We start from the raw sequence: 25590 nt of genomic DNA on the forward strand, positions 1-25590 counted from the left end.
AATGCAATAATACCTAAGATGTAAAGTCTGACTAACACAAGTTTTGGCACGTAGGTGACACTTAATAAGCAGAAGTCAGTGCCATGCTCACACGGCATTGTTGCATTTCTGATCATCTGACCTGTTCTGCTTCTTAATTTGTGGGGCTGGCAGAGTTTCTGATTCTTCGTGTAGGCTTCTTTAGAGAGGAGGATGCTTTTCTTCTGTTGGCAGCCGGTGTTGTGAAGTAGTGTGGAGGAAAGAAACCACAGTGTGTGCACAGCCTTCAGAAGGAAGCTGTCTCCCAGTGTTCAGTATCCCCTTTGCCCTGCAGCTGGTTTTGCTTTGATTAAGTATGTTTTCCTGTGCGGGGGATCAAACCCAGGAACTTGTACAAGCTAGGCAAACACTGAGCCACACTGAGCTACATCTGCAGCCGCTGCTGGTTCTTGAGTTTCTGTCATTTTTCTTTGTTTATCCTGCAACGGAAAGCCAGGCCCCAGTTACAGGGGAACTACTGAGAAATGCTGCTTCCTTCTCTAGGAAGTGGTCACCTTTTGCTGATTTTGAAAAAAAAAAAAAACAACCCCTATTAGTCTGAATTGGAAGCTAGGGATGTCACTGTTGTTTGCTACCAAGAGATCTCTACCACCCTTTTATTTCCACTTCTGGTGAGGTAATTCATTTTGGGCATTGGTAGCCCAAACTGTGGGGAAGTTTGCCACCCTGCTGAACCTTCTAGGGAATCAGTCTAATTCTGTGTCCCTCAAAAATCTGAGAACCATTCTTGTGTCTCTTCCTGAAGTCTTTTATTTTTCTGGTCTAAATATCCTCCAACCTTCTTATGCAATGCTTTTCCTTCCAACGTCTGCTGGTTGCGTCTCAGTGTGTTTGTGTCATTCCTGAAGTTTACCAGAAATTACAAAAGAATTTTAGCATAGAGGAGAAAGGGACTTTTGCCTGTTCGAGTGCCGTATTTCTCTCTGTGCAGTCAGAGATTGCATGAGGCTTTTGATGTTCTTGTCATCCTGTTGACTCATAGTCCATGTGCAGCCAACTCAAACTGCAGGTCTTATGAACACACAGAACTAACTGCAAGTGACTTGTTCTCTTTTCCCTAATTCTACCACTGGCTTTCTGAGCTAAAGGGGACATGTGCCTCTCTTCCTCTACTCTCTCGTCTTACTCTAACCCCTTTAGATTCCGATTCTGCTGTGATTATACAGCTGCTACTTTTTGCTGTCTGTCTTCTATGGGTTCAGTGACTGTCTTTTTGATATTCCAGACATTGATCACTATGAGAACAAGGCTGGAGGCTGGGATTGGTCCCCTAGAGGCGGCTAATATCTTTGGACAGTACTTCTTAGGATCTTAGAGAGCTTTTTTGTCTATGTGATCATCGCTGCAACTGCTGGGTCCTTCTTTAGAGTCCATCTTCATCTTTTTCTTTCCTTAACTTACCTCTGCTAAAGCCATTGGCCTGCCCATAGGGGCTCTGTAGACATGGAAGTCTACTCAAACACTCATACCTTGTCTCGGAGTTTCCTGGGCAACAACATTGGTCTGTGTGTAGATTCGTGGGGCTGACTGCTTCAGTTTTTCAGCCCTGTGCCCACCATGCTTTTGTAGGTGCTACAATGGGGTGGGTGGGGGTCTTCCTAGGGGGAATCTGATACTGAAAGTGGAAGTGACTCCTTCCAGTTTACACAGTCATGCAAGTGACATCCTATACAAATGACAATTCTTAATTCTGACCCACATCAAATTGCAGATTCATGAGTATTATTGCTTAAGTAGGTATTAAGAAAGAAAGGATGAATTAAGGAAGGCATTGTCTCGTGGCTGTGGGGAAATTCTGGAGAGCAGATTGTAAAAAACTGAAGGTCGGACTTTGCTGGTGCAGGAGAAAGACTTGAGACTTTGGGTGACAGATTCAGGTTCTCACTCTCCCTAGCTGTGGCCTTTGATTCTTGTTGGTACTCCACTTACTAGAGGTTGGACACTAGCTCCCCTGTGGGTCACAGAGCATTCAGTGATGTCCTTTCTGTGGGTTTCCACCAGTGAACATGAGCCCAGGGGGTGACACACAGTAAACCAGAAATACTTTACTTCCCCTGTATTCCAGGGTGTTTGGCCTTTGCCAACTTATTTACCTTTTCTGGACCTTCACTTTCATTGTCTAACATTTGAGATTTGGTTCAATGACTTGAAGAGGCTTTGTCTTCCTCTGGCTCGGTCCGTGGGTGGGGGACATGTGTGGGGGTGTGGGTTCCTAGGCTGTAGCCGTTCAGGCCATGTTGGGGGTTCTGCTCTGAACAGCAACACGTTAGTGATGCATAGTAACCCCAATGCATCTTTAGATGCTGAAGTGAGAGCAGCCAGCTCTGATCCCGGCCCTTTCTCCTCAAGTCATATTGTCAAGTCAAGTGAAATTCCTCTGGAGGACATCAGGGCCCACACAGGCAACTGTAGATCCACTTCCCTTGTGTAAACCAGACCCCCCTCAAAGGCTCAAAACTGACGCCAAGTCTGTCTTGATTTTCTTTCACAAAGTGCGCCCCCCCACCCCAATTTCACTGGAAGGGCAAACCTGAATCCAGAGGTATGACATACACTGAAAAGGTAGCTTTTCATGTCTAAGATTGGCCCTCTTCTGAGCCCCCCAGGGGGTCTTAGCAATGTGTGAACTCCCAGATAATGTTTTTGTAAGATCTGCAAAAGTTAGATTCTTAAACAAAAATGTAGCATGTATTGTGTGAGTTCCAGGCACTTGGGTGGAGGAGGAGGCCCCTGCCCCCTAGGAAGCCCCCTCTACCTGCAGCCTCCTCTCTAGGCTCTGTCCTTCAGCCTTACGTACCGTTTCTGCTTCTCTCATGTCAGGTCTTGTTGACTCTGACCTTTTGTCTAAGAATGGTGAGGGGCCCAAAGAAGCCCTTCCCAGTGGTTAGTTGCCCATAGTTAGGACAGGGTTAGGGAAGAAGGTGACTGCTTTTTGCTGTGGGCGGTACCCTTACTGCTCCGCCTTTTAGTTTTTAGCTCCTTAAGATGGTTTGCGCAGTAATAATAAACAAACACGTTCAAAGCTGCTTCCCACCGGGCTTGTCTGCTCGGGTCTCCACCTTTTCCCAATGCGGCCCTTGTCCCATCCACAGTGGATGCAAGTTGCTGTGACAGGTCAGGGCTCCTTATGGGGCATGGAATTAGGAAGTGCTTATTTATTCTGAGGGCTGAGGCTTGTGTGGCTGTTCCAGGGTAGACCATCCTCACAGCCTAAGGGGAAACCCCCACAACAAAACACATACATACCATTTTCCCACAGTTAGCTAACCCCTCGTCCAGTGAAGTCCACAGGGGCTCCCAAAGTCTCACTGTCGTTTATGCTGGTCTAGGGACAGTCCGACTTGTATGGGTTCTGTAGAAGTTCTGCGTTCTTGACATCTGTGTGTGATCCAAGTGATGTGGCTAGGGCTATCAGTTCCGTGGTGTGGCTGAATGCCAGCCAGCTGATCTCTTAGGTGCGTAGGACCCAGCCAAGATCCTAGCTCTTAGCTCTCTAGGTGTCTGGCCCTGTCCCAATTTATAGCCACACTGGCATGCTTTAAGTATAGAAGTCCAGAGGGTACTTTGCGGACTGCAGAAGACTCTTTTCTGGTCCTTTGTGTTTGGTTCAGGATAGGCAGCTGGCAGCTGAGGGATGACCTCAAAGCTCTACCTGTGCGCACATGCACTCCACGGTCCTTGGGAGTGACACTGTCCCTGAGAACTGTGCTCTTTCAAGTTGGGCACTGTTCACCCCACAGGGCTGTCTGCTGTGACCTTCTGTTCGCTTTATCTTCTAGTGGTGAAGACGATAGTGACAGCTCACAGCCCTTCTTCCTGTCCCATCTCTGATTGGGGGCTTTTCAGATGTGTTCTCTCCAGGATACAGAAGCCCTTGAAGCTGCTATAAACATTGCCAGGGTGAATCTTGGGCATGCTGGCACTGGATTGGATGGAGATGTCCCCAGGTTACTAAGACTGGAGGAGATCCAGGGAAGTGTAGTGCATGTCATCGTCCTGGGTTAAGTCTGCTTGTCTCTGTCCCTAGGTGTCATGTTGAAGTAGTAGCATGGCTACCATGTTCATCTATTCATAATACAAAGCTGGTTTGGCCTTTCTATTGTGGCTTGGACCAATGCATCTGTGCATTTCTGTCTGCAAGCCATGCTGGACTTTGCTTGAGAGAAACTGCTCTCCCATTTTTGCCTGGTGATACTGACAGCTCCAATATGGATCATTGATTCTGCGTTAATCTTTGAAAGTCAAAAAGAGGTGAGCTCCAGAGGGCAGAGTGGTTGTGGGAACTTGGCACGGAAGTTGGCTGAGGCAGGGATTTAAGGATAGCTGTTGATGTTAAATATCCCCTGAGCTGGACAGTCAGAGTAGCTGGGTTCAAATCCCGACTCTGCTGCTGCTCAGTTGTACCCATGCCTAATATATACCGCTCCTGTGCCTCACTTTCCTCAAAATGGGTAACAATAGCAGCACCTCCTCAGGGATTGTGCAGCAATAAAAGGAGCCAATGAGAACAAGGCCTTTCCATAGAGACCTGATGATATGTGAACAAGGCCTTTTCATAGTGACCTGATGATACCCAGTAGGTGGCAGATCTCTTCTCTCGTTCACTGTGTTGTCACAGTTATCACGGGAGGGAGGGCATCTCTCTTTGAAACTCAGAGAGGCTAAGTACCTTGCCTGAGAAACCCCCGTTGGCAACAGGTGACAAGACTAGATTCATTCTTTCATACTTCCTTGCTGTCGCATCCTAGAGAGAGCTGCCCTGGACACCCTGATGGCCCTTGCGGTCCCTGTGTGCAGGGGTACAGACAGACTTGGGTGGGGAAGGATAAGAAGGCTGTTGAGATGCATGCCAGATTGCCAACTTCCCAGTGTCACAGGCACCAGGGGACGTTTCCCCCAGGTCTATCTCTGAAGACCATCTGGTGACTCACCACCACTTCTCCTTTTTGCCTGAAGTTCTGCCTTTTGTTTCATTGGGGCCGTTGCACAAGTCGGGGTTATAGCCCCGAATGTCTGGCTTTCTGTCCTCATGTCTGACGCCCGTGTGTCATCTTATTGGGAGACCCGATGACGTGTCCGCATGTCATCAAAATGGAAAGCCTGTAAAATCTTCAGGTAATTGTGATTCACCTCCTGTGTGTGCTTGTCTAAAGTTTTGATCTGAGGCTTTTGGGCTTCATCGTTTGAAACTTTTCTCCCTCCACAAACATCTCCCCAGACCTGTCACAGCCACGCCATGTACTGGAGCCCAGTCTGTGGGGTTGCCATCCAGGGCAGCGGCCTGGCTCCAGCTGAGCAGTACTGATGCAGAGCTCCAGTGCAGTGTTGAAATATTGCTTGAGCTAAATCGAACCAAAGGTCAGCTTTACCCAGACAGGCATAGAAAACACAATTGCGTCCAATTACAGAATGCCACGGACCCCACAATATGAGGCTGCTTTTTAAAAAGCTTGAATTCTGACCATCAAACAACAGCGCTGTCCGTCTCCTCCTGCCTTTCCCGCATGAGATTTATTTACCCTGTGGGTGGTAAGGAGCAGCTCGGGCAAAGGCTTTGTGTCTCATTGAAAACTCCGTGCTTCTAGCCCTCCCGCTTCTGTTGCATGGAGTCACTGAAAGCCAATGTTAAATTGACTCTGTCTACAGACAAGGTCATACACGGTTGTGATGACATCTTGCATTGAAAGATTTTAATGCATAGTATACATTGACCACACGTGGCCTCATGTCATACAGGGACACGCTCACATAGGTACACTTGGCGTGCTTGGTGCTGTGTTATATCAGGGTGGACTAACATAAATAGGTATTGTATATTTGGTCCCATGTTGTATAAGGTATGCATTGTATGTTTCATCTCGTATCATACAAGGATATGCTCACATAGGTATGTCTGCATTGTATGTTCGGTTCTGTGTCATGTAAGGGTGTAGTCACATAGGTATGAGTGTAGGTTAAAGATGCTCCTCCCTTATCCTTCCTTTTCTTTTGCTCAACCCTTCCCTCTCAGTAGTTCACCTTGTTTTCCTAAACTATCCTTCAACCTTCACATCATGTACATAGGTGGCTCTAGGTCTCTATATACGATCTAGGACCCAAGTTAGAGAAAACATAGAATATCTGTTTTTCGGAGACTAACTTAGATTAATGTGATTATCTTTGGTTGTTTCCATTTTCTCCAAAATCCATAGCTTTGTTCTTTATGGCTGAAAAATATTCCATCTCTTCCTCAGTTGTTGGACGTCCACAGCTTCCATGAGCATTGATGTGTATGTTTGTCAGTGTGGAAGTTTGCATTTTGAGCGGACTGTTGAATTTGGTTCTTTGAAGCGGCATTCGCCCATCAGTACCATCCCCATTTTATGGATGAGAAAACTGAGTCTAAAAAGGTTGCATCTATTGCTCAGTGCCACAGGGTCGTAACTTGGGTCCAGGTCTCTGAAACTTGAAGTTCCACATCTTTCTACCATACCATGACCCCGGGCTGCCGTGCTCCAACGCGGGGAAGTGTGAGTGCCATTGCCAGCTCTTGATTTTGGAAAGTCTAACGATTCCTGTAGCTGCCAGTAGCATGGAGTTGTGAAATCAAGAGTTGGGTTTTAAGCTGGCCTCTGGCTTGTTCTGTGACCTTGAGCCAGCTACTCCCTGCTCCCGTCTATTTCCTGGTTTGGAAAAATGAGGATAACTATAGTACCTTTCCCGGAAGCCGGCTTTAGAGGTTCTGGAAATTGATCTGTATAATGTGTCTGAGGCTTTGTCAATACAGCGCAGTGTTTCCTGCCTCAAAGTGCCACCGCGTCCTGATAAGTTTATTAATTTTAGACATTAGAAGAAATCAGACAATTTCTCTCGAAACCCGCCTGGAAAGAATCCCACCTCAGTGCCTGCCATGTGTTTGTCTTCCTTTCCTTCTCTTGTTCTCTGGTCTATCTTGGCCTGTCTCTCTGTCGCTGTTTTTCATTGTCTCTATCTCTCTGCCTATCTTTCTCTGTCTTTCCGTCTGTTTTCTCTGTGTGTGTGTGTGAATATGGAGGCCAGAAATTGATACCAGGGGTCTTCCTTGCTCTCCACCTCATAGATTGAATCGTGTTCTCTTATTTAAACCCAGGACTCAACCATTTGGCTAACTTACCTACCCAGCTTGCTCTGGGAATCATGTCCTCTGTCTCTAGTGTCTCTCCTGAATTACCTCCCCAACCCCTGTTCCCTGGATTTTTCAAATCCCCACGAACTGATTCTAGTCCTGCATCCTTTAGTGTCTGGTGTTAATCACTTAGAGACAGGTCATGCCTTATAACTGGATGGCTTAAGCTCTCCCTTCCCCAGGCCTCCCTACCTCTGTTCCTTCTGTCCCATTCAGTCTTGCCTGTGGTTTTGACCTTTCTCTTCTCTCTCCTTCTATCTTCCAAGCATGCTCTCAGTGCTGTGCACCCCTCTGCTAGTCACAAGAGGCTCCCTAGGAAGTATTTTCTTATCAGCTGTTTTTCGTGTTTTCCCTGATATTGGCTTCCTGTTTCTTGTTTCTCCTTAGGCTCAGAAGTCCTTTGGGCCAGTGTTAGCAACTCACATTTCCTTTCCTTCTGGGTTCTCTCAGCCAGCCTGCATGTGGTCACCACCTGCTGACCAGCGAGAACCACAGCCTTCTCTGGCTCCTTGCTACCATTCAGACACTTACTAGGTGACACAAGTCCTCATTCCAGTGGCTTCTAGCAGCTTCTCCCACTTCCTTCTTGTCAGCAAGACATGCATATTGGTTTAGTCCATTCTAGCTACCGTAAGAAAATACCCATGACTCAGTACATTTACACAATAGAAATTGTTTCTAAAGAGCCTGGAAGTCCAAGGTTGGGATGTGGCAGTGTCATTATCTCTTGTGGGTGGGATGCCCTCTTCTGGAGAGGAAATCTCTTTCTTTACTCTAACCTGGTAGAAGGGACATAGATATATTAATAAATTATTATTCTGACCTTTTCTGTATATGAGTGTTTGCTTGTATCTATGTACACCATGTGTGTGTCTTCAATAAAAGGCATAATGCCATCCAAGCAGACTCTGCTCTGATGATCGCTTTACCTTGTAGGCCTCTAATTTCCCAGCATTCTTCTCCTGTCTGGAGAACTATTGCTGCAGTGCATGGGTCTAGGGAACGGTGCCCCCTTCTAACTGTGATCTCAATCTTGTCTGATTCCTGAATAGCAGACAGGCCCGCTCTGCCCTCTTACTCTGTTCCTGTCTCCTCTTAGATGGCAAGGGCAGGGATTACATCTTACATCTCTTTTGTTCCTGCTTTTGGGACACACTGAGTGGTTTTATTCCTTTGAACTTAGCACTGCTATTTTGGCACAGTAGACATTAACTAATGCACACTTACTTGCTTTCACCAAATAATTTAAACAACACAAGGTATCTAAAGCTTCGCTACTTCTCTTGGTCCAGAGAGAAGATTGCTGTTGTTTGCCCCCCAGAGAGTTCAGGGTGTATAGCCGTGAATAGTCAGGTCCTTTGGCAGCTGTAGACCTAATTGCCAGGACCGTTTTATCAACATGTATTTTGAATGTATTTACTCTCCAATTTGTGTTTTCTTGTGCATTATTTATGACACATGCTTAGTGCCTTTAGTGCTTGCTTGATTCACACTGGAAGGTAGACCTCTGTTTACAAAATACAGAGGCTCAGAAGACCTGAAAAGTGACTTCCAAAGTCCATAGAACTGAATCATTCTGGAAATGCGATGTGATACAGTTCATTAGATTCCAAAGTTGAGCTTTCTGAAGTTTCTTGAATTCTTCAGAGAGCCTTCACTGTAGAAAGAGAAACTTCTTCAGGGCCCCATGATTAGCAGGGAGATCTCAAGGCAGATGTACCCCACCATCTGCCCCACCCTTGTCCACACTAACAGTTACCCCAGGGTATAGCCATCCAGCTGTCCCTCCTTCTCTAGAGTACCCCACAAAGCCTTCTGGAGACATCTCACCCCTGAAGAAAGCACAGCCCTGCATCACAAAAGAAACCCAAGAAACTGATCCCTGAAAGCTGGGCATGGTGGTATGTCTGTAAATGCCAGGACTTGGGAGGCAGAAGCAGGGGGGTGAGGAGTTCAAAGCCAGCTTTGGCTGCACAAGACTTGGCCTCCACAAAGGAGCCAAGTAACCAACTGAAAAACAGGTGCGATGTTTCCAGGCCCTTTGTAGCTGAAAATATTTCAGTCTTGTTTATAAGACTTACCAAATAGGCCTAAGTAAAACCACAAGAATGCCATCAGTCCCCCTCACCCCCACTTCAAGTCTTCACCCATTTGGTAGAGCAGGGCTGCCACTATCTGACCCTGCCGCCACCCCAGGGGTTCCACTTAAGAAGACTGCAGGCCAGGGATGCTGTTGTGTCTTTCTCTGCTTCTCCTTTTCCTCCTTTGCTTCCTCCACCCACTTCTCAAGCTGCTGATTGTTGTGGTTCCTTTTTGTGGAGAACACAAGACTGCAGAGATCTTGAAACTTAAGCTGGGGCTTGGAGAGGGCACTGACCGAGAATAACCTCGGTGAAGGGTGCCAGGACTTCCCTCCTCCGCCTTTCTCTGCTGCCTCCCACCCTCCTCCTTCTCTCTCCTCCTCCCCTCCCAAGCCTGCGTTCCAGCAGGCAGGCAGTAGAGAAGGGAGGGAATACTTCATTGGCCAGGAAGACCCCCAGGGCTAGGGCTTCTCTTTACCACCAGCCTCTGTCTGCCTGTGGTAGGTTTCCTTAGCTAGGGCACAGAGGCCTGACCCAGATGAACAGCAAGAAACCCGGGATTGTGTCTCACTCTTTGCCAGCCCACGGAGGCATCTCATCTGTTGGTTCCTTTTAGACGCCAACCTCTTGTTTTCCCATTCTCCTCCCTTTGCCCTGCTTCACTGTGCCCAGAGCCCCAGGGACGTGGTAGGCCGCTGTTTGCCTCTCAGGTCCATCAGGGAGCTAGGCTCAGCTGCTCAGGTACTGTGGTCCATGTTGAAGGGGTTGAGCCGAGAGAACTCACTTGGCCTTTTGTTGCATACAGCTTTCTGTCACATTTTGTGACTGTTACCACACCATCTCATGTAAATACTCCAAGCTCTTGATCTTGCATGAGTGTGTGTGTGTGTGTGTGTGTGTGTGTATGTGTGTGTGTACATTTTAGGTCAGAGGTCACTTAGGGATTTAGGCTCTCTCATTGAACCTGGAGCTCGCTGATCTGGATATACCAACCGGCCAGCAAGCCTCAGGTATGGACCTGTCTCCACCTCTCCAGCACTGTGATTACAGTCATGCTTCATGGTGCATGACTTTTCACATGGGTGTTGGGGCAGGAGTTCAGTGTCTTGCTCTTGACCAGTAGGTATTTTACTGAGTGAGCCACCTTCCCAGCCCCACTGTCGAGTTCCCATTTGTAATCTTTGCTTCCCATACCAACCTATGAATGTTATTAGTTCCATTTTATTTTTAAAACATTTTTTTTTGCATTTTATTTATTTGTTTTGTCTGTGTTGGGGTGGGGTGTGAAGGGTAACTTGTGAAAGTCACCCATGTGGGTCCCGGGGATTGAGATTGGGTGGCCAGATTTGGTGGCAGCTGCTTTCCCGGCGAAGCCGTCTTGTTGGCCCTAGCTCCATTTGAGGTCCAAGAAAACTGAGGCCAAGAGAGACCAAGGAAAGGAGCCAAGTGAGGTTCATAGTCACAGAGGTGGGGAGGGACAGAGCCGGTATTTGAGTTCAGCCTTTCTGATGTCTATCTGCAGTGCTGGCTCTCTTGGACCATGTGTTCCTCTCAGATAACATGGAAAATAATTTTTCAGGGAACATTTCCCCCAACCACATATTCCACAGATAATAAAAGCCAGTCCATGTCAACTCATTTGGATAGAGTTAGATGACTGAGTGGCAGTGTCTGTCCCAGCATTGTCCTTTGTCTTCTCTAGAATGCCTGCTGTGTTGCTGGTCATCTACTTGTGTCTGTCCTTGCAGTTGTCAGACAATGTGATCCTTCTTGTTGGTTCTCTATAAAATGTTAGGTTCCTTTTTTTCTTTCTTATCCTCCATCTGTATACTCCTTCCTTCTCTCTCTCCTTCCTTTTTTGTAGTACCAAGGATTGAAGTGGGGCTTCTGTATGGTAGAAGAACGTTCTACCCCTGAGCATTTCCCCCTTTTTCTTTGTGCAACAAAGAGTCGTTATGTTGCTGATGCTGCCCCAGAGCCCCAGATAGCTGGGTTATAACAGGCCTGTGCCATCGGGCTTGGCTTTTACTCATTTTTTCATGAAGTTCTGAATAGATTCTTGAGTGAGTTTTGGCCCTTTCTTGTAGACAGTATTGGCAGAGGAAAAAAAGAAAAGGAAGAATAGTTCTATCCCACCTGGGAATTCAGCCAGGCAAATGCATAATACATGCATAAATCTGTGTGCACACACATGTGCACACACAGACACATCTTTCTAGCTGTGAATTTGATACCCCAGTGTTCTTAACAAAGTCCCTTCTCTCTGTGTCTATTCTGAACACAGTAGCTCAGCTAATGAGGGCAGCGTCCTTGAGCAGGATCAGATTAGCAGTTCTTTAAGGAACATGTCACTCAGCACGGGAATTTCCCCAGTGTGCACGGACATTGCTCACTCAGCCCTCGCTGTCAACTTGAGGTGGATGGTACTGTCAGTGTTGTTATTTGCTGGTTTGTTCACTTACTTTTTCTGGTACTGGGGATGGAACTCACAGCTTCATGCCTACTAAGTAAGTGCTCTGACCACAGAGACACAACCACAGCCTTTTCAGATTTTTATTTTGAGGCAAGATGTCTCTCACTGGGTTGCCCAGGCTTGCCTTGAACTCATATTGTGAGCCAAGAAGATCTTGACCTCCTATTCCAGCCTCCCTAATAGTTGGGATTGTGTGTGTGAGCCTGTGAGACTGGGTGTCATCACTTGACTCGGCCTCCCTCTGATTTATTTTGCTGAGCTTCCAGCCACTGTCTCCCACATGCATCTCTTCCCTTGGGCTGATGAAACCAAGTAGATTTGGGGACACTCTAGCCATCTTGACCCCGTTTGTTTCACTTTCATGTCCTGATTGGTCTTCTTCTTTCCACTACAGGATACATTTTACCTCTTCAAAACTGGCCATTTCCCAGGTCACATCAGCTCATTTTACATTCATGCATTAGTATCCATCCACCCACCCACACATCCATCTGCTCATCCATCTGTCTATACACCCACCCATCTATCTGCTCATCCGTCTGTCTATACATCCATCTGTCTATACACCCATCCATCCATCTACTCATCCGTCTATACACCCATCCATCCATCTACTCATCCATCTGTCTATACACCCATCCATCCATCTGCTCATCCATCTGTTTATACACCCACCCATCCATCTGCTCATCCATCTGTCTATACACCCATCCATCCATCTGTCTATACACCCACCCATCCATCTGTCTATAGACCCACCCATCCATCTGCTCATCCATCTGTCTATACAGCCATCCATCCATCTGCTCATCCATCTGTCTATACAGCCATCCATCCATCTGCTCATCCATCTGTCTATACACCCATCCACCCATCTGCTCATCCATCTGTCTATACACCCATCCATCCATCTGCTCATCCATCTGTCTATACACCCATCCATTCATCTGCTCATCCATCTGTCTATACACCCATCCATCTATCTGCTCATCCATCTCTCTATACATTCATCCATCCATCTGCTCATCCATCTGTCTATACACCCATCTGTCCATCCATCCATTCATTCTTTCATCTACCCACCCATCCACCAACCCATCCATCCATCTATTCATCGTCCATATGCCCATCTACTCATTTATCTGTTTATTCAACCTATTTACCTATCCACCCACCCACTACCCATCTATCTATCTGTCCGTCCATCCTTTCATCTATCCACTCATTTATCTACCCATCCATATACCCATCCATCCATCCATCTACCCATCCAGGTCCATTATTTTCCTTTCCCTATCCAGCTAGCTGCATAATGAAGACAGATACCAGCAAGGACAAAACTGCTGTACTCTGTCCCTGTGCCATTTCTTTTTCTACTTCTCTTGTTTTCCTCCTACTTCTCAAATCTGGGGCTTTGTGGAATTTGTTCTCTCTGTCTCTTTGTTCATGGATCTATGTTGAGAATTTACTGTGTATATAGCTCCATGAGTACAGGATTTGTGGGTGTCTGCCATCGTGAGAGGGACTATCCTCACCCCACTGAATTCTAGGGGTGGTTGATTTGTGGTCCTTTCTAGAACTGTAGCCTGATTTCCTTCATGAGATCCTTGCAGATCATGTCATCTTCTTCTGACTTCTTTTATGGACTAACTTTCTCTGGTTTTCTCACCCTTCTGCTTTCTGTAATTTCTGCTCCTCTTCATCCCTCTTAATAATAACCAAGAAAAACCCCTTGAGGACAGGTCTGTGTTCTCATTTTTTTCTGCGCATTGCTATATAGTATAGAGTAAATCCAAGTAAAACGGCCGTTTTAGTGACAATGAATATATTACCATTTAATAAGCATTTGTCACTAGTCAGTGACTTATTGCACTGGCTTATAAACATCTCTAGTCTCCAGGTCTTCAAAAGGTAGATTCCGTTATCTTCCTATCTAGAGAAAGCATGGCCTCTCCAAGACAGTGAATCTTCTTACGGCTATACAGCTAACTGATAGCAGAATACACTACTACCTTTCAGGTTTTATGACCCCAAACTCCTTTTTTTCCCATAGAATTTTGTCTTGAGGTGTGATCTCTTTTTGTAACCATTGGCCTGGAACTTACTCTGTAGCCCAGGCTGGCCACTAATTTGCAATCCCCTGCCTCCCAAGTACTAAGGCTACCGGCATGTGCCAGCACATCCGCCTATGTTTCAAACTTGCCTGGGATTTTTTTTTCCATTGGTTTTGTTTTAATGTCTGAGACCCCAAGCAGTTTGGGGGTGCGGTCTGGGCTTTGGGAGTTTTTAAAGCTCCCAAGTGGATCGGGCAGCATCCAAAGTTGAGAACCAGCACACCACACGGTTTTACCTTCCTGTGTATATGATTTGCAGCTGTTGGTAGCGATAAGACAGTAGAAGATACTGTGTGTATAGCCACATGACCAGACTGTAAGTTTTAGTTGTTTGTAGCCAGGGATCTTTGGCCCTCCCTCAGCTTCCCCACCCAGCTAGTCAGCCACACCACGCTCAAGTACTGCCAAGGCCTGTTGACTGTTTAACCGGCTTCTTGGTTTCTGTGTCTCATTCCGGGGATAGGCAGTTGGAGTTTGATCACATCCAGCTGTTGTATTATTTTTTTTCCCATCCGAAGAGCCTGTTGTATGCTTCAATCCTGTTGACAAAACAGGAGCATCCTATAAACATGCCAAGTGCATTTACTGGTCTCCAGGGTGTCGCTGGGTGACCGAGACCCATTGAAAGGGCAGCCTGGGTCAGCCTCCCACACTTCTGCTGCCCCGAAGGAGGGAGCCGTTCTCAAGTGTCCAAGTAGGATGCTGTGTTCTGCTGTGGCTTTGCTTAGGAGGAATTTGTGTTCAATTGTTTGATCTGAGTTTTAGTTCAAAATTTATATTGTTCTACCAAGGGTACACAGAGGCCTCTTGAGACCCTCATTTTATAGGTAAGGTCCATAGAAGTTTAAGAAGGTCAAACAATTTGGCAAGTAATAGATACAGAACCCAGGTTTTTTATCCCCCCCCCCCCGTGTGTGTGTTTTATAAGCTATTGTACATACTGAGCCCCAATTCTATCTCTCTCTTTTTAAGTTATAAGCATGTCTGACTTTCATTAAGCCTCAGCTGAAGCCTTCTTCCTCCCTCCCTCTCCCTCCCTCCTTCTCCCTCCCTCCCCTTCCCTTCTTCCCTCCCTCCTGTCTATCATGGGAATGCTGGGGTGTTGAGATCTTCTTGTGTTTGGGAAGACAATTCTAGTGGTCAGGGTTCTTACTTACTCCTGGCCTGTGTTCTAGGGATGGTCCTGACAGCCTTAGCTTCTTCCTGGACCCACTAAACGGAAAGATCCTTCTGGAATCTTTCTGGTAATCTCCTCTAGCACTTATTCAGCTGACATTGACAACGGGCCTTGTTGTAGGTATTTGAAACACCAAGATAAAAGGCATTCTGTATGCAGAGTTTAATGCATGCAATATTTCAGTAAAATAACATGTCATAATATATGGCTCCCAGGCCCCCTATATTGAAACTCTTAAGGCAGCTTATTAAAATGAAGATTTGTGGGTGAGCTCCCTTAGAACTACTGGTTTAGAACCCAGAGACTGAAGTTTTTGCAGGCCCCATAAGTGAGACTTAGGACTCTGAGGCTTGGCAACCTCAGAATTGTATTCAGTGGTACCAGTGTGGGGTCTTCTGTGATGGAACAGCAGACAGGTGACAGCTTGCTGGGATGCTGATTTCAAGGAGGAGCACTAACAGGCCTAGGAACCTCTGGTGGCATGCGGAATCGCAGGAGCGAGGCACACAGGCTTTGAGTAGAACCACTTCTCCATCTGTTCTTCCTGGAGCCTCCTGAGTTCAAAATCACCAAACATTGCTCAAGGCAGAAGATGCCTGGATTATGGCGATCTATTGAGAGCCTGCCTGGGCTGCTTGCTTCCATGTAGGGAGACCCTTTTAGATCTGTAGTTTTGTTTTTAGATGAAACAAAATTTATTCTTCCCGTAAGTGATTTGTAAAGTTTGCCCTCTAGTGGTCAGATTGAGTGTTTGCCTGTGGGTCACCATTCTGCAAATACTGCTGCCCTTGGTCACAGAGATGATTGGTTTTTGGTGTTTGTTTTTGGGTTTGGTTTTTTAATTGCAAAAAAAAGAATTATTGTTATTCTGGTTATTATAAGTTTAAAGTGGAAAGAGAAGAGAACTAGAGTCGATAAAATAAGGCAGGAAAATGACAGTGTGGCGGAGTGAGAGGGTCCCACCCAGCTTTACTCAGAATTCCTTTGCACCATCATATGTAGCCCCCCCACCAGAGAATAACATTCCAAATTCTTGATCAGTGCCTTTTCTACCTCATTACCCTGGGCTGAAGCCTGTCCTGGATGCACTTGGTGAGCTAATTGCTTAACAGGAGTCAGCGTGAAAGCCCTTAGAAGTCAATGCATTTAGTGACAGGTCGGTTTTTAAAGATAAGTTTACATATTTCCCTCCATGTTTGAACTTGGGGCTTTACAGCGCTGTATCCCATAGCCACGTCTGTGAAAGCACCTGGATAGGCATCAGAGGTTACCCCGGTGATTCTTGAAAGTATGGTCCCCATACAGGCAGCATCAGCTCCATCTGAGAGCTTGCTATATGTGCAGATGCTCTGGCTGTATCACAAGCGGCCTGAATCAGATGCTCCGGGGCTGTGTCCAGCAATCTAGCTGAAGCAACCCATCGAGCGATTCCGATCCACAGAGAAGTTAGAGAACCATTACCGGCTGATGCAGGAGATTAGCCCCTGTGGCTTGTGGAAATAAGGCCTTCACTATTTTCAGTTTTAGCCACATGACAGAGCACTGGGGAGTCAGGAGCAGCAGGGCTCATGTCACAAATCTCAGGTAGGATGGATGAGATCATTTTAAAGGTTGGGTTTCTCTGTGGGAAACAAGGGAAGACGTGTGTGACAACACCGTTAGGCTGTTGGAGTGTGGGAACACACACTGAGTGTGGCTCAACATGACATCAGAAAGTAATCCTTTCCTGTCTTTCCCAGCGAGACAAAGCTCCTGCAACTCGCTTCTTGGCGTAGGGGAGCCAGAAGCCTGTGGTCACCCATTCGTTTACAATGAAACAATCAATATTCTATTCTCCTCCTGCCCCATAGTGGTTGAGCCTTTTTAGAGTTATTAAATGTAAACAAAACACCATTTCTCGATAGATTTGAAGCTCCAGGATTTCCTGGTGGACAATGAGACCTTCTCTGGATTTCTTCATCATAACCTGTCCCTCCCAAGGCCGACTGTGGACAGCCTGCTGCGGGCTGATGTCAGTCTCCAGAAGGTAAGCTGCCGCCTTCTGCTCAGTCCGTGCGCCGGATCACTGTTCCGTTGTTGGAGGGCTTGGAAATAAATAAAGAAGCAGCTGTGAAGGAAGTAGTTCGAGCTCACGCGTATTTTCACCTCTGTTTGTATTCTCTGCTCCAGTTGGCATGGACACACCCTACAGTGAGTGGAATGTGTCGCCCAGCATCGGGGCCAGTGTTGAAATGGAGCTGATTTTGTGTCTGTCCTTTGGCTTTGTGATGACCTCTGCCTAAGGGGCTTATATTTTATGTTAAGGTGAACTAAGCACTTAAAAAAAAACAACAGCAACAAAACAGCAACAAAAAAACAAAACATAATTCTGAAATAAGAGCCAGATTCTTGAACTGGAATCTGTCACAAAAGATTAAACAAAACATCCTATGCTTTGTTTTAAAGATAGGGAAGACGCGTAAAGAGAAGTCTATTAAAATTTGAAGTGTAATATTAGTGTTTACATGGAATTTTCATTTTAGGTTCCTAGAGGACTTCCTGCGTATCATTTATTCTCATATAGCTCCTGGGCAGTGTGCATGACTATAATAGAATCAAAGCCTTTTTGTTAAAAACTGTATTCTGTGGCAGAGAAAAGAATTGACCCCACACATGGCCTTACGCCTCTATGCTGCCTCGATTTTGCAGTAAGCAGAAGTAGTGGGGTGTTTATGCTTGAAGAGATCTTTGCTTCACATGGCTGAGAATTTTTAAAATTAGAAAAATGTGCTTACTGCATGCTCTTAGGAAACTAGGAAAATATGCCTTGTGTTTACCAATTGTGTGGCTGGGAGGTAGGCCAGAGGCAGCAGGCTTTTGAAATCGTTGCGTTTAGCATAATTTCCATTGCCCCCTGCCAATTTCATGTCTGTTACATGCCATCGGTTTAAAATAAGAGGCATCCTGGGCAGGTCTTTGCGTGGTAATTAGAGTTTCGGTGTTGTCGGGGTTCTTCATCACAGCATGGTGAAAAAGACAGGAGTAAGCCTGAAGGGTACTTGAGTATCAGGCAGAAGGTGAAAATGAAGTGGACACCATGGAGGGTCAGATACTCAGCAGTGCTTACAAAACTGCGTGGGCGTTGAGAGACTTCGGGTTCATCTCTCACTTTGCTCTGTGACCAGGGTGGATACATTTATTGAAACTGGTGGGGGGTGGTAATGTTGTAAAGACCCCGAATCATTCATTCATCCATACAACAAAGGCCATTCTAGTGCTGTGGATACAAATATGAACCCCGTAAACAAAGACAGCTCCATCTTACGACAGAGATTTCTGTCTGCTGGATAGTGAGGCTCAGATGTATACCTAGAAAGGCTAACCAGATCAAAGTGCATGACCAAAAAGAGGTTCCCTGTGAGTTTACTATCAAGAAAACAGATACGAATAACTTAGAACTGGCCTACTGAAGACTTGGTAGAGGTCTGCTTTTCCATATTTGTTTTTGGGGGCAAGTAAAACAAAATATTTTCAATCCTGGCATTCCTTGAACATGGTTCTACGCATTTGTTGAATATCTATACAGATTTATAGTGTATATATTCTATGATTGAACCGAATTTCCAATGTTACAAATTCCTAAATAGTTAGGATGACTTTAATGGTTCCAGGGGTTTAGACTCTGGGTTTCCATGAACTGAATCATATATTCCAGTCACATTGCAAAAAAGACTTAAGGATTTCCCTGTGTTAGAGGGACAACAGTGTTCAGATACTGAGTCATACGTGCAGTTTTGAAGCATGTGGCAGATCGTGTCTTGATTTATACCAGGGTTCAGTAAACAGACCTCACCTGTGGGGTGACCGCGGCAGCGGTGCGCTGCTTACCATCACCCAAGTTGCGCTGACGTGACGCTCCCCCAAAGGTTTCCAGCCCCCGACTTTCCATTCTCATCCTTCTTTCTCTTCTGTCCTTACGTGAAACCCTTCCAGGTATTTTTGCAAGGCTACCAGTTACATTTGGCCAGTCTGTGTAATGGATCAAATCTAGAAAAAATCATTCGACTGGGTGGCCCAGAAGTGTCTGCCCTTTGTGGTTTACCGAGGGAGAAGCTAGATGCTGTGGAACGAGTGCTGCGCTACAATATGGACATCCTGAAGCCGGTCATGGTGAGTGGACGTGCCCTGTGCAGAGGCTTCAAGCTCCAATGCCTGGGGAATGTGCAGTCTTTCCTGGACAACATGATTTGTTTTTGTAGAAACTTGGGGCTGGCTGGGACTTGGTGATATAATTTAGCCCAGTCGTATTCTGAATGTTCTTTCAAATTTCAGTCCATTTCCCAAGGGGTAAGTTGGAGAAGAATGCTCTGGGTGTGACTGAGTTCAGACCCATGGTCTCTTGTGCCTGTTTCAACTAGAGAAGACCCATCTCTCACATTTCTTAATATTGTGTTTCTGAGGAAGAGTCCGTTCAAAGAAAGAAGCACACACACACGCACGCACACACACGCATGCACACACACGCGCGCACGCACACATGCACACGCCTTTTAAGAAATCTTGAAATGATTATTAGGAAATGGATACTTACTAGTGTTTTTAAAACCAGCAGAAGGCAGAGATTGTGGCCAGATAGTGAAGCATTGGGATTGGGTAAGACCACATAAAATTAATTAACTCATCCAATAACAAAATTGTATTGGGAAGACACTCACAAAACAAGGCAGAACCAAGGAATGCAAGTAAGCCTGGGTGTGTTGATCATCAGCGTTTTGCCTGTAGAGATTCCAGAATAAATCTATCTGTGAGTTTCTTGAGATCTCTCGAGAAATGCCTCCAGTGATATTCTGCAACACCCCGCACTCTGCTTTTGTTCCCCAGAGAGAGCTGTTGTGTCTATCGGTTCTCTGAAAAGACATGTTCTTTGTTCTACTCAGATAACATGTGATCACATTGAACTCTGTGAAGCTGGATTTCATTATGGAGAGCTGGGCACTCCTCGGGGGTCCTAAGATGCTCAGTTTCCATCAGGATCCTGAGCCTCTGTCATGCCTTGGAATGGGCTTTAGAACTAGCTCAGAGTAGACTCTCTGAGCTCTGAAGACATTCTTTTTTTTTTAAATATTTATTTATTTATTTATTATGTTTATTTATTATGTTTATTTATTTATTTATTTATTTATTTATTATGTATACAATATTCTGTCAGTATGTATGCCTGCAGGCCAGAAGAGGGCACCAGACCTCATTACAGATGGTTGTGAGCCACCATGTGGTTGCCGGGAATTGAACTCAGGACCTTTGGAAGAGCAGGCAATGCTCTTAACCGCTGAACCATCTCTCCAGCCCCACCTGAAGACATTCTTGCACACGTCTTAACCCTAGTCTCTGGCTGTTGCCTGAGGCAGAGGTGATAGCCAGACTGTGTATTTCTTCTAGGTGAGGCTGTGGTGTACACACATGCCAGTGGTTGTCACCAGCTTAATGTTTTCTTACTCCTGACGGAATTAATTCTGTTTCAGGGTTTTAAAACCTACCAGGTGCTTGCTTTGGTGGTTGTGACTGCACTGGTTATAGCTTCTGTCCCTGTAATCTCAAGTAGGATGTATTTCTGTGTTGGAGACATTTGCGAGTGCTCCAGGCAGCAGCGCTACATAGCGATCTTTGTGAGACATAGAGGGTCAAGGTTATTACAAATGGCGTGAAAGGTGTGTTGTGGAATCGTGCTTGGGGACTGCTTTGCTTCATTATAAGATACAGAGGTAAGCATTTGTCCTTCAAATTTAGGATTATGAGCTATTTTGGAAGACACAGAAATTGATTCTGGTGTCCATCCATTCGCTTTACTTCAGTTTACTTCTTGAACACCTCTGGTGTTTACAGCCCAGTCCAATCCCCCCTTTCTTAGAGCGTAGGAACTACCTTCCCAATATAATGACCCCACGACCTCACCATCTGTCCCTTCACAGCTCGGGTTTCAACTTGGAACTCATCTGTTTCCTCCTAAGGATCAGTGTTAGGACTCAGAGGTAGAATAAACAAAGCAATCCTGAAGAATTTGTCAATGAACAATGACATTGTTGGTCCAGATACTGCCAAAATCCCGAAACAAAAGCCACCAACCAAGCTCCAACCTCCAGAGTCATGCATTTAGCGAACAGTATTTATTTAGTATATCTTATGTGAGAATTGTTCTGGGTACCCTGCTTAGTTGAGATTCTCAAAAGTGTGGCTTTCCAGTGAAGGCAGAGACAGATAGATGCATGGCCCTCTATGTCTAGGGTGAACTCATGGAGGTCATGAACATACTACCAATGCTGAGTGTCCAGGTGGATTTGGCTGTCCATGTGGGGTAGCATAGCAGGTGAACTTCCTTCGCCTTCTCTGAACTTTTCCTTGATGTCTTTTCCTGCACTTTTCCCAGAGACAGGATGGGAGCTTGTGGGATCTCTCTGCCTCCCCACTACAGCCTCCACTCCCCTTTGCGCTGTAGGAGAGAGCAATGGTATTGGAGCAGCAGAGTTGGCCGGAACAGTTTACTTGCTTCAGTTGTCAGGGTCCCTGCTGCTGCTGTTTTGTTTTTCCTTCTGCTTCTGTGATAAATTACCATATACACAGGAGCTTAACAGTGCCTGCATTTATTAGCTCACAGTCCTGAAGGGCGGAAGTCTGGGTACCTTGGGAGTACATCTAGACGGAAGTCGAGGTTTTGGCAGGGTTCGGTGTCTTTTTGGAGACTCTGAAGACATGTTTGCTGTGAGCTCGTTTAGGGTACTAGCTGAGTTCAGCTCCTTACAGTTGTAGGCCAGAAGTCGCTATTCCGGCTTTTGGCCAGGGGCATGGGTCTCTGCTTTTAAAGGCAATGCTGTCTCTCTCATCCTTTCACACATCTCTGTTGAGCTCCTGGGCTGAGTCTCTTCTGCCACATCCCTTTGTCTCCAGGCAGAGAGAGTTCTGTGCTTTTGAGGGCTGCCGTCATTAGATCCGCCCATCCAAGGAGTCCCAGATGATTTCCTTGTTTTGAGTTCCATTTACCAAATTACCTCCATGAAGCACGTGTTGCCCCATTATGTAATGTATTCATGGATCCCAGATTAGGGTGTGACCATCATTAGGGAGTAGTGCACCCGCCGCCACTACCTTTGTTCTCTAAGTGCCCCGGGCTTTTATTGATCCCTCTTTAAGTCTGCTTTTTCTTACTCGCTCTGATGCATGATAAACAGTACCCGTCTAGGGTTCTGATGCACAGTGGGAAGCAGGGCATCTCCTTTTGAAATATCCATCCAACAAAATCCGACTGTTTACTGTTTGTTCGCTATTTGTACTTACTCTGTTTAGGAACTGAGGTTCACTCGTGGGCAAGACAGATGAGATGCCTGTGGAGTTTTCATTCTAGTGGACTTTTAGGACCAACTTTATTGAGGGGGTAATGTTCTCTTTGTTTTATTTTTTTTATTTTTTCTTATTTATTTTACATTCCAACCAGTTCTCCCTCTCCCTCTTCCTCCCGTCCCCCTACTTTCTCCTCTCTAGCCCACCTTCTATACACTCCACCCAATGGGTAAGGACTATCATAGGGAATAAACAAAGTCTGGTACATTCACTAAAGTTGAGCATAGCATCTCCTACCATAGGGAATGGGCTCCAACAAGCTAGCTCATGCCTAAGGGATAGATCCTAGTCCTACTGCCAGGAGCCCTTCAGATAGTCCAGTCTTCCCCATTATCTCATACATACAGAGGCTTTAGTTCAGTCTCCTATAGGCTCCACAGCTATTGGCCTAGAGTTAATGAGTTAACATGAGCTTGATTCAACTGACTCTGTAGATTTCTCCATCACGATCTTGATCTCACTTATTTATGTATTCCCTCCTCCCTCTCTTCAAATGGATTCCCAGAGCTTGGCCTGGTACTTGGTTGTGGATCTCTGCATCTGGTTCCATCAGTTACTGGATCAAGACCATGTGATGATGGTTGGGGTATTCACCAATCTGACTACAGGGAAAGGCCAGTTTGGGCGCCATCTCCACTGTTGCTAAGAGTCTTAGCGGGGCTCATCCTTGTGGATTCTTGGGATTTTCCCTAAGCACCAGGTTTCTCCCTAACCCCATAGTGGCTCTCTCAATCCAAGACAGCTTAATTGAGAAGTGGGGTGAAATGAGGCTTGTCCCAGATAGTTTGGGGCTCTGGTTCTGGGTCGCTTTTGTCTCAGTGATGTGGGAATGGTGTCTGATTCTTGAGGTTGGAAGACTAATAGTCTATGATATTATGGTATTTAGTGATGATCTAAATATATCAAACAATGCATGCTTTCCCCTTAAGCTAAATAACAGAGAGTACAGCCCTTAACTAAATAGCTTATTTTTTTCTGTACTCCTTTCTTTACTCCATGCAAGGAAATCCCTTTCTTACTGTGGACAATAGGGACTTAATTGAATTCATAGTCAAGAGGATGTTCTCAGTCAAGAAGACACAATAGGAATTCTGGGCTGTGCATTCCTGAGTGCTTTGAGTGCATTGCTGGAGCTTTTCGGAGCAGTATTGTGGTAGACTTTGCCTTCATCAGGGAAGTGTGAGCAGGAGGCCACAGTGACTGGCGGATGTGGATGCCATTCTGTGCTCAAGTTTCAAGGCCTAATTTGTTTCTTAGGTTAACTGCATTTAATGGAATTAGCTGCTCTTTAGATCTAATATGTATTCTACCTTCCTTCATCCACACCCGTCATCCTGCCCCATTAATTGTAATTGTTTTGAGTTAAAGAGAAGCTTAGCAAACATTTCAAATGTAAAAAAAAAAAAAAAAAAAAAAGAATAAGAAAAGGAAGAAACATCATCAGTGGGTCACTCCACTGTTCACCCAGGTAACCCTATCTGCTTCCTCAGAGGCAACCCAATTCTGAAGTTGTATTTTTTTTAATATCATGCTGCACATATTAAATTCTGTGAACAGCAGTGAATAGTGTGGGCTTGTATGTGTTCACCTGTATACATGTATGTGCTGGGCTGCCCCTGTTCTTTTTTGTGAAGCTCTGTGTTTTTGAGATTTATCAATGTTGATCATGTGGGTCTGGTTCTTATTAACTGCTATCTGGTATTTCATTTTTGCTAAAATTTTTAAAAATTTCATTATTCTTGTCTTTGACTTAATTTTTAAAGTCATTTGTGATATCATTTGATATACTGATTTTTTTTCAGTTAAGATGTAAATTCACTTCCTTCTTTTTGGTTGGATCCTATTTTTGTATTTAAATTCTATATTTAAAATTCTTACCCCAAGTTCATAAATATATTTTCTAATATCTTCTCCAATTTGTTTTAAACTTCCAGTTTGCCTTCAGCTTTTTAATCTATCAAGAATTTATGTATAAATAATGGGTAGGATGGGAAACATGACTATCTAGCAGATCCAGGAGTAGCTATCAAATGGCTTATCTTTTGCCTGTCAGTTTGAAACTTTTCATTCTGCTGATTTCCATCAGTTCCATCTCCATATCCTGTAATATCCAGGCAGAAAAAAATAGAATGAGGTCTGGAGCAAAAATATTTAGATAACCCAGGCTTGAGACTGATGCTGAATCTGAATTATGTGCATGTATTTTTAACTCTATTACATCACTCTGTGCCTTGAACATCAGCTTGTATCAGCTGCAGGTCGCTGATATTGTTCAAGTATACAGAACATTTATTTAAAAATTACTTTGAAATTATTATTATTATTATTATTATTATTATTATTATTATTATTATTATTTGTGAATGGCACTCACATGCCATGGCACACATGTGGAGATCGACTAGAGGTCAGTTTGTGGGATGCAGATCTCTTCTTCCACCATGTCCTGGTAATCGGGTTCAGGTAACGAGACTTGGCAGTCAGCTTCTTTGCTCGTCTCATCAGCCCTGAATTTTTTTTTTTTAACTGTTGTGAAAAGTTCTTTACACTGGCATTGACTACTGTACCATATTATGTATGGATTGGTTTAGTCAATAAGAGGCCAATACCTCAGTGCATCAATTAAGCCAACAGACCACAGTTCAGACTACTGACAGTCAAATCGTCTCATCAGATATTGCTTACGGAAGGTCCAGTGCTTATGGCAGAGGTAACCAGGTCCTTGTGTTTGCATCTAAGGCTCATTACGCTCAAGGTTACGTAGGGAGGTGCAGGGTGCATGCCTACAGAGTTTGAGCTGTTGAAAAAAAATAGGAGAATAAGCTTACCCCAAACTGTCCAAATTTTAAAAGCCATAGAGGGGAAAATCATCACTTATGAAGATGCAGATTTATTGAGATGGAGAAGCCACTTGGGACCGACTACACCATACCACTGAGGGTAGAACTATCTCCTGCATTTGGTGTCTTGTAGACCTGGTTGATTGACACAGAGCACAGCACAGAGGAGGGCAGTTGTTGTCTTGAGTACTGGGAAACCGAGCTCCCAGGAACAGCTGGTAGTAAGATTAGAGGAAGCAAAGAAGAAGGGAAAGATGAAATTATTGATGCTTGCTGAACAAAGAACTTAGTAAGCGTCGTGCGATTCAGTGTCTAGGGAACTCTGTGATGTGCAGCGATTTCTCCTCTGTG

At 45.2% G+C, this 25590-nt stretch overlaps 1 protein-coding gene across 2 annotated transcripts in view; it reads left to right on the forward strand.

Annotated features, from left to right (window-relative positions):
• Abca1 (ATP binding cassette subfamily A member 1) overlaps positions 1-25590 on the forward strand; it is a 116596-nt gene that overhangs the window by 34685 nt on the left and 56321 nt on the right. For both annotated transcript variants that reach the window (XM_057790238.1, XM_057790237.1), the window contains exons 6-7: positions 16933-17054; positions 19001-19177. In XM_057790238.1, the coding sequence (XP_057646221.1) occupies positions 16933-17054; positions 19001-19177 (299 nt within the window). The remainder of the gene's footprint in view (positions 1-16932; positions 17055-19000; positions 19178-25590) is intronic.

This window comes from Chionomys nivalis, chromosome 16 (assembly GCF_950005125.1).
Source record: "Chionomys nivalis chromosome 16, mChiNiv1.1, whole genome shotgun sequence".
NCBI lineage: Eukaryota > Metazoa > Chordata > Mammalia > Rodentia > Cricetidae > Chionomys > Chionomys nivalis.